The sequence below is a fragment of the Hippocampus bargibanti genome, linkage group LG16 (assembly GCF_051943395.1).
Source record: "Hippocampus bargibanti isolate YZ-2025 linkage group LG16, ASM5194339v1, whole genome shotgun sequence".
Taxonomy (NCBI): Eukaryota; Metazoa; Chordata; class Actinopteri; order Syngnathiformes; family Syngnathidae; genus Hippocampus; species Hippocampus bargibanti.
In genome coordinates, this window is record NC_142749.1 from 7,143,436 (window position 1) to 7,152,972 (window position 9,537).

At 39.9% G+C, this 9,537-nt stretch overlaps 2 protein-coding genes across 2 annotated transcripts; both read right to left on the minus strand.

Annotated features, from left to right (window-relative positions):
- Positions 1 to 17: 17 nt before the first annotated feature.
- On the minus strand, positions 18 to 5,983 carry ggnbp2 (gametogenetin binding protein 2). The gene is made up of 13 exons (XM_089017329.1): positions 5,837 to 5,983; positions 4,988 to 5,111; positions 3,952 to 4,029; positions 3,614 to 3,867; positions 3,346 to 3,444; positions 2,728 to 2,841; positions 2,424 to 2,633; positions 2,174 to 2,342; positions 1,899 to 2,087; positions 1,177 to 1,483; positions 938 to 1,086; positions 675 to 860; positions 18 to 605 (listed from the first exon to the last, which is right to left on the minus strand). The coding sequence occupies exons 2-13, from the start codon at positions 5,078 to 5,080 to the stop codon at positions 387 to 389; spliced, it is 2,067 nt and encodes a 688-aa protein (XP_088873455.1). The 5' UTR covers positions 5,081 to 5,111; positions 5,837 to 5,983; the 3' UTR covers positions 18 to 386.
- Positions 5,984 to 7,019: 1,036 nt separating this feature from the next.
- On the minus strand, positions 7,020 to 9,426 carry pigw (phosphatidylinositol glycan anchor biosynthesis, class W). The gene is made up of 2 exons (XM_089017330.1): positions 9,276 to 9,426; positions 7,020 to 8,489 (listed from the first exon to the last, which is right to left on the minus strand). Exons 1-2 carry the CDS (start codon positions 9,276 to 9,278, stop codon positions 7,029 to 7,031), a joined length of 1,464 nt encoding a protein of 487 aa, XP_088873456.1. The 5' UTR covers positions 9,279 to 9,426; the 3' UTR covers positions 7,020 to 7,028.
- Positions 9,427 to 9,537: the final 111 nt, after the last annotated feature.

A 9,537-nucleotide genomic window follows, 5' to 3' on the forward strand; every position in this document is an offset into this window, starting at 1 on the left:
TAAATTTTCACTCCGCGTTTTGTCACAACCCATTTTTATTTTAAATGTATAATTTCTTTATTTTATTTTCTGTTTTTGGACAGTGCAACATTTCCCACCATGCTTAAGTGTCACCTTAGAAAATATCGAGGCAAATCTTTTCTATAACACTGTGCATGTCAGGGCTCACAATGATAGATTTTAGTTTCCACTGTGCTCTTATCTAAAAGCCTTGTTCAATCAGCACCAAGTCACATGGCTTGGTCAACAAGAATCAAGGTATGAGGTTGGAAACAAATTAGATCATGTAAGTGCAAACTTGAGATCAGACACCAATCACATAAAAAAATCAACAAAGAATCAAAGTTTGTCATTCTGAATTCAACCTGCATTTGCAGGAGTCATAATTATTTTCCTTGAGGTATCAATTGTGCACTTAAGTCACACCGGTGGTGACAACAGACACTCTTCCTGCCACTTGCGCAGCAATATTTGGTAAATTTCTCTTTTAGTAGCTGTCGATATTTGTGACGGTTGTCGTAGAACAAACTATTTCTTTCTAAAAATGACTGAATTTCATCCTGCGTGAGACAATGCTCCTCATCGGAAATTGCTTCAGAATCATCCTGCAAGAAAAGAACAAACTGAGTCAGGGATTTGACAACACCAAATCCAAATAGAGGACTGTCACTTACCAAGAGGTCCACGAGACTCGGGTTGGCCTCTAATGGTCTGGAATTAAGGCTCAGGTTCTTTCTGCATACTGCCCACGGTAGCTGTTGTGCAAAACTGTCCAGCGTCTTACCACACAAGGAGGGATTTTGATCTTTGGTTTGGCTCACGTTGGATGGTGGCACACTGTGTCTTTCGTGTGCGTGTCCCTGTTGACGTATTCCACATGCTTGGGTTGGCTCAAATACAGTGAACCAACACTTGGGATCCATTCGATTTCACTCACCTGTTTATGATGTGAACCACTTCCCTTCCTTTTCTTCTTTTTACCCTTGCATTGAGGCTTATCCTCGGATTGTTGCCAACAGTCTACACAACTGTCTGTTGCCTCCTCCTCCTTTTTGTCTTCAGCGTAGTCATGTTCATTGGGCTCGCCTAGGGAGAAATGATGGAAATACGATGACCAAAATGATTTCAGAGACAGCCATTTTCAAAGATTAACCAAAAAAAATGTTGATATCTGACCTGCTTCCTCGTGGTTGCAGAGTCCCTCGGAGCAGGCGACATCAGAACCTTCTCGTGACCCGCCCTGACTGCCCTCAATGCTTGAGGAGTAGCCGCAATCACTCCCAGCAGAAATGGAAAAAGGATGTAGAATACAAACTTGTTTCCCTCCTTTACTTGTTAATGTGAGTTTCGGGTGATTGGTGGTTGTCTTGTGTGGATGTTGACCCTCTTTGTCTGAACAACCAAAGGATTTGCATGTATGAGAAGGAATTTTCTCCCCCTCATCACAGGCAGGACAACTACCGTCCTCGGACTCTAAAGACACCTATAACAAAGCGATAGCAAAGAGGTGTCTAAGACAGGATTTGTTTTTTACACGAAAGAGAGCTTGTGGCTAAATTTACACTGCTTCATCTTACAAGAAAAAATAGCAGTCAGTGCAAGGACAAAGCCTTTATTTACGATTAATTGGGACTTCAGCTTGCAGCAAGACAATGATAAGTCATTTGTCAACACAAATTCAATTCAATAAAAGATTCCTGTTTGCAAATGACCCAGCTCGAGTGCAGACCTGAAGCTGATTAAAAGTTTGTGGGGTGATTCAAAGTGGCGCAGGAGATGATTTTTTTTTAAGTTATCTGTGACAGTGGTTGAAAAAAAATTGAATACATTCACTTATTCTTTGTTTTTCTCTTTCAGACTTGCAGTGTAAATCCAACCAATGTATTTTCAGCTCCTACCTCATCAATATACTTGTCCTTAATCTCCGTTTCCTGATCCAGGATGTCCAAGCCACACCTGTTTCTGCGGCGGTTTTTCCGCTTTTGTCTCTTTTTCTCCATCTTAAGCTGTTGTGCTCTCTCCTTCTCCGACAGCTCCTCGACAAACTGCTCAAGCCTACTAATTCCTTGCATCTTCTCCACTGCCGTCTAGGGACAAATGGTTCTCTGTATTAGGAATCTTATCAGTTTGTCAGTTTCGTGGGCACCAGCTAAATGGCTCTCGAAGCACGTACCTCAAAGCTTTTCCGCAACTCATCAATGCTCACGTGGAACAATATTTGCCATGTCTGCTCTTCCGCTCGCAGTTTCTGCCAAATCTTATGCAGACGCTCATAGAGATGAATGCCTAAACATGTCAGGACTTCTTCCTGTGCAGTATCAATGGTCTTGGCATGGCGCCTCCTACAATTATTAGAACCAAACAACACAAAATAGCTCACATGACAGATGACACAGGTTGTCAGATGAGTAGCGTTCACATACTCATAGGCTCCTGCAAACTCAGGTTCTGCCCGGCTTAAGAGATGAGCAACAAAGTCGGTCTCGTAGCACACTTGAATGTGGTGCTCACAAGGGCAGCAACACAATCCTTCGTACAAAGCAGCGCAATATTCATTCTCCTCACTGCTATCAACTTCCCCAATCAGGATATCGTATGCCCGCATGACTTTAGTTTTACAGTCACTGCACAACCTGAAATAGAAAAAGGAGTTGCCTTAAAAAAAAAATAAACACCTGAATAAAGATGGCGGCATTTTGAATAGAAAGGATGTCAGTCAAACATTACCCATGTTTTTGCAAGTGTGTATCCACCGTCTCTAATAGACATGCACAATCAACGAGTAACACTTCAGCCCTGCATTCCTGAGACATCCGCTCCCACACATCCATCCAACTTCCCCTAGAAGTGAACACAACACTATTACCAAATAAAACGAATACTTTTAAAAGCAGGCACACAGTTGAGCATAGACGAGTCACTAAATGAGCACATGCTTGGATCTTGATAGCTAATAGGAGCTTTCATCTGGAATTTCACCATGACCCAAAACAAATATGTAGCAAAATCTTTGAAAGAGAACAATGTAATTTAATGATAATAATTAATTTCATCTATGCGTGTTATCAATAGTTTATCTCACGTTAAAGACAATGTTTCACAACATTTTCGTTTCATTATTATTTTAAAAAGAGCCCTGACTTTATGTTCTGCATAAAGTGCAATAGTCTCCTCCAGCTATTTCCAGCTTGGTCGTTTAGTCGCAACAACACCAACGCTCATTAAATATTGTGACACGACTGAGTATATGGACCACATATTGTAATTATGTCACAAAAATATCAAAATAGCAAACTAATGTCATCCCTGTTATTCTTCTTGATGTATGTATGAGAATGTCCTTACCGCGCAGGTCTGAGCTTATTTGTGTCCAAGGAGTGTAATTGGCATCGGTTGCTTTTTCTACTTTTTGGAATGGCATCAATTACATCATTCAACTTTGACCTGTTTTAAGAAAATACACAACTGTTACATAACTGACATTAAACATGTTTTTTTTTTGGTTTGCACTGTAGTCACAAAACAAGCCAGATTTGAAAACTGAACAAACATACAAATGATTTCGATTTGGGCATATGTTCATATGAACACTGTGAAAACAAATATCTGTTACCCTTGGATGTAGAGGAGGCTGTACAACTTCTTTACATCTGCTAAACAAGCCTTGGTGACAGACAGCATACCCACAGTATTCAATGTGAGCGGCTCAAAGGGTGGTGTTCCCGATTCCACTAAATGGGAGAACAGACGTTCCACACTGCGTCTGCAGCCGACACATGGCACCAGTTGAGATAAGCCTTTGCACACCTCTCCGGACACCACCGACAAGGCCGTAGTCAAGTCCTGTGGCTTCAACTTGGAGTGAGCCTAAAGGCAGAGGGACCATATATTTGTTTGAACTGAAGCAAGAAATGCATACGACAAAGGTGGGAGAAGTCCTTGTGTACAAACCTCTGTGAATTGTTTCCAATGGGAACTACTTATTACTTGTTTGTTTACACCCGTGACATCATAAAATTCCATCACCATCTGTCAACAAGAGAAAATATATCAGAACTTATAATGATGTACATTGCTACGTCTTGCTTGGAATAGAATATTAAATGCAGAACAATAGGGAAGCATTTGATGAATATTATTTGCGAGTGTGATAATTTCCAAATTGAACCAAAAAATCTTGGGGAACCTCATTCATTTGTGTTAGAAATGCACAGTGTAACATTTTCTTATGCTGCAAGACATTGACGTTAAAATGTTTTTACATAACTGATTCAACAAATATGAGTTTTCAACAGCATGGAAATAAAGTGCTGAAATTGGGAATCGCCAAAAGCATTTGATCATTGAAATTCCATGTTGGTTGAATAGATATGGTGCAAAATGGGTAAGTATGAATGCCTCAAACCTCTGCGGGTTGGGATTTGAATCCCTAAATAGTTTTGAAATCATCCCAGAATCCATTTCTTAAACACCGCCATTTGATATAGACGTTTCAAGGCAAAATTGCTTGAAATTATCCAAATATTGGTTAATCTGCACTTCCCAAATCAAGAATTTTCAGAATACAAGTTTGTTGTTGTTCTTATCTTCCCATTTCCAACTAAATGTGAAAATTTCAAGACCATCTGAGGGGTGAATGAAACGTTTGCAGTTGATTTCAAATGGAATGACACATGGCACGGTGAACTAGTGGCTTGTATATGACCTTGGTAGTCTTGAGGTTTGAGTTTCAAATGTAGGCCCTTGTGGAATTTGCACAATCTTCCCATGTTTGATTTTTTTTCTGCAACGTTGCCCCACATTCCAAAAACATACTGCATGGGTAAACTGCAAACGCTAAATTGTATGATACCTGCTAATCTTGAGTAATTGGATAAATCTGTGACCCATCAATAACTACAAGCTAGCAGGTCGGTAATTTAACGGTTTACATTAAAAAACATGTTTTTTATTTTCAAGTTACTCAAACACATCTAATGTCCCTTACCGTCAGCGAGTCATCAATATACAGAGGAAACTGTCGGGGATGAAACGGGTAGTCCTCTTCATTTTCCTTGCATACAGCTACCAGACGTGCCATGGCGTTTTCACCACCTTCAAACACAGCCCACCTGTAGGTTTCACATGGAAGAGCCAGTAAATGCATTGAACATTAACTCGAGACAAAGCAAACCTATTATAGGTCACAATGAGCGACATTAATAACGGTTGATTTCACCTACTGTTTGTGTTTTTTGATAGAAAACTGAGACAGCGGATTGCTACTAACTTTGTCAATTCTGTGAACAGCTAAATGCAACAATTTACGCTTGGTTTGACCTACATTTATTGCTAATCGGTTTAACTAACAACAAGCAAATGAACAAGAGGGGATGTGGTCCAATATAATGTAGGTTATTTGACTTTTTAAGAGTTAAGTGCATTTATGTCGTAGAGACGAGACTCGGGTGCAGTTTAGGAGGTGGCGTCATGCTAACGTTAAATCGACCGGCCAGGAGTGTCGGCGACGAGTTAACCTCACAAGCAGACTTAACAGTGCGGCCGTGTGGTACCTACACGTCGAAAATTACAGTACATGAAGAAAAATAGTATGCAGTTATCATTATCTTGATTGTTTTTTTGTACACTGTGGACGCAAGAAAATACGGCAACCCACTTTTTAGCTCGTCTGCCCAGCACCGCTAGCATAAGGAAGCTCATTAATATAAATTAAGCAGTAGAGACGGGCAAAGCACCCGCCTGCGTAGCTTTTTTTCGGTAACATTGCGCGTAATTTATGTTTTTGGTTTGTGTTAATAAGTTGTCATTTGACGGAGGACACAAAGTTAGAACTTACCCGATATTGCAAAGTTACTTAGCACAACTGAGTAAGCGCGGCTCGACGTGAGTTAATGCTGCGTTTCAGTTACTTTTGGACGTCGGACTTTCCAGAATCATGGCGGGGTAAAGCGAGTGGAACGCCTATTTCAGTCTCGGGCGTCAAATTTCAAGATGGCCACCACTCTGAGGACATCTTCATCACAACGGCGTTGTAATGATTCCAAAACGATCATTATAAAAATGAGTTGTTCATAAATCCGAGTCTCCAAGCGATCAGTGGCGCGACAACCGCAGTAATGTCCACACATTCCTTTCATAATTGTGATGAACGTGTGTTCTTTGGAGTGTTTTGATGTGTCCTTCCAGAGCGATGTCATTCAACATGTCATATCATTGACGTTGATCGTACGTGGGTGTGTGGATTTAGACAAAACAGCTTAATAGTTTAAAATACTAAATGAATAGATGTCCAAAAGACTGGACACAACATGCCAAACAAAAAACAAGAACAGACTCGGTAGCCAAAAGTAATTAATCCGGAGGGAGAAAAGACCGCAAAAGACGGAACCATGCATACTAATATGACAACAAGGCATACTGTAATTGATGTGAGGGACCAATACAAATACATTTTCGCAGGTGTTAAATCAATTAAAATGACAGCTATCACATTAAACGAGAACATTTAAACACATTAGAATCGCACGGTTATTCCAGATAGGTAAAATAACATTTATTACGAAGCAATTTAAGAACATGTATAGCAACAACAACAACAAAAAAAACTGAACATTTCACAATCTTTATTATGTCGCGTTCACGGAGACTCAGAGTTTGAATAACCACGTTTTCCTGAACATTTTCAAGAAAATGTGAATATCACTCGCAGGCAGTGCTTGCAGTTCGATAACATGAATGTGAAGTCACAACGTCAAAGAAAATTATTCTTTAGGACACCGATTCGCTGTGGCGACCCCTGAGGGGAAAAGCCGAAATGAATCGAAGTCACGTTCCCTATTTGATAACTTGAGTGCATCAGTCAAGAGATTCACAATTCGAATTTCGGGCCTTCTTGTTGGGAGTTTTTGACCCAAGAGTTTTAGGTAAAGGGCCCTCTCCAGTCCTTTAGCAATGACTCGCGCCTTTACTTTCTCCATAAGTGTATTTTAAATCAACATAACTTATTGCCATCACTAAAACAATTTTATTCACCAAAAGTTTATTATAATTCCACAGAGATGTAAAACATATATAACAGTGCAGTTTGTAAACATGTAAGACAGAAGTACACATACAGAAAAAAAATCAGTGCAATTTAGTGTGTTGACCAATGTGTTGGCCATTCCCGTCAGGACATTTGAGAGCAGGAAAAACAACAACTGATTCTTGTTGATGGCTTGAACAAGACACAATCTTTCTATCTCATCTTTCTTTTTGTGGGGGCCTGAATATGAATTCCATGATGATGGTACAAATTGACACCCTGATGTTGTTTTAGCAAACAATACAATTAAATCAGCTAAACCAATACATGATACAAAAAGTAGTGATTGAGCAACACCCCACAGGCAGAAAGGGAGATTAGCTAAACGGCGAGACACTGGCTCCATAAAAGTCTGGCATATGCACAAAGCAGCAAATAGAGTGAGAGTTCCCATTAGGAGGTTAAAAACTGCTTTGATCCAATCTCTGACACAGGATCTTGGCTGCATCACATAATATCCTACCTGTACCCCTGCCATGTAGATGGCAACATAACCTGCCAGCGAGAATATGCCCTCCTTGTTTGCACGCAAGAAGTCTTTCTCTCTGTCACTGTTGTCCATGATGAAAGCCTTGATGCCTGTTGTATGCAGAGCAAACTGATAAACACAACTTATGACAAGGGCAAAGGTCCATGAGTGTTTTGCCGGTACAACAACTAAAAGCATGGATGTCAGAACCCTGACAAGGCCCAGTGTGAAGAAAAAATTCCAATGGACACCATATTCAGTCACATGCTCTTGGTAGTCGCTCAGTTTGACAAACGCAAGTCGTGCTGCACCTAGAACAACCAGCGGCCAGACTGACAGGAGCTGTTTGCCGATATGTTTCATTTTGCATCTGTCAACATTCTTGCCACGTGCTTCAGGGCACACCAGACCGTTCGCAAAGATGAATGCTCCGACACCAAAATCCATAACACCCGTTCCATAAGTTTCTGTCTTAGCATACCGCCTTGGGAAGACTTGAAAGTCTACAGCCAGAATAAAGATGGCTGTTTGCACATTCACCATTACTCGAAAGATGGTGACAAAGGGAACCAGTTTGAAATGAACAGTCCTGTTGAGGAAGGTGCTGAGGGAGTTTTTACTGTTTCTACGACATATTTGACAAAATACACATAACATAACAAAGGCACAGCTCAAGACCACCTTGACGAGATGGTCGCTCAGGATGGTGCAAGACAGGACGAGGGGAAGAACGAGCACAGAGTAATCAAGGAGCAAGTGAGAAATCCTTGGAAACGGCAGAGGGAGACTCCCCATAATTTGATGGCAGAGAATCAGAATGAGCGCTCGGATGAGGATGCATAGCGGTGTGACAAATGAGCCCATGACCACTTCCTGTACACTTGTCCCATTGAGATTACTCACAAATGCTTCTTTAAGATCCTTCTGAGACATGGCCTGCACACAATAAAATAATTGACAACATGAAAAAAAACAATCCTTGCATTTAAATTGAACACAAAAGGAGAAACCTATTCTTTTTATAAACCCAATTAAAGTAATATCTAAAATGTTCATATTACTGCTGAATCTCTTGGCATTAATTATTGGTATAGTCCTGGCAGGTTTTGGGGCTTTCTAACATAGTCTCACACAGGGCTGAACGACGAAATGATCGTATACATTAATTCATCTGTAAGCCATTGGGATGAGGACAGTTACCCTTACTTGTATTAATATAAATGACATGTATTATTATTATTATTATTATTATTATTATTATTATTATTATTATTATTATTATTATAAGTCGGTGGTTATTTTTGTAGTACCAACCCTCCAACAAATGTTATTCTGCAACTCCCCAGGTGAGCTATTAATATTGCATGGTCATTTTCCCCATCCTATTATCATTAAAGTTGCTTTAGTAATACGTACAGTATATTTTTCATTTGATTAATGGTTTCGTTGTTTTTAAGACTTTTTTACAGCGCATCGGGGAAATGGGGAAACCTTGTTTTGGATAATGTCGTGTATTCAGTACGACAGTTTGGGAGGCTGAAAATAACGATCTAAACAAAAAATTGGAAAGTTTTGATTAGCCAAGTTGAATATGTACATCCTTAAGACTATTGTACTTTCACTTTTGTTTTTAAGAAGTGAAGTCCGGAATACTCTTTGAAAAATATAATGTGTGTAACATCCTAACGATTTCATCATTATTATTGGCAGTAATCCACTTACCATGATTTTGCCCAGAAAGAAAATCACATAAATATTTGTTTGTTAAAACAGATTGCTTCAAAATAAGTCTGATTTCCGAGCAGCAGGAATATTAGCAGTGTCGATCCTGATTTTTCACACACGCGGAAGTAGAGCTGCAGTGAAATTTCAACGGCAACATCACGTGGACAAACTATACGATTTCGCGATATAAGGAACAGCGAGTTCAAAACAAAAAAGAATCATTATCAGAGGCTCAGAGCAATAAGTCTACGGTGCAAAA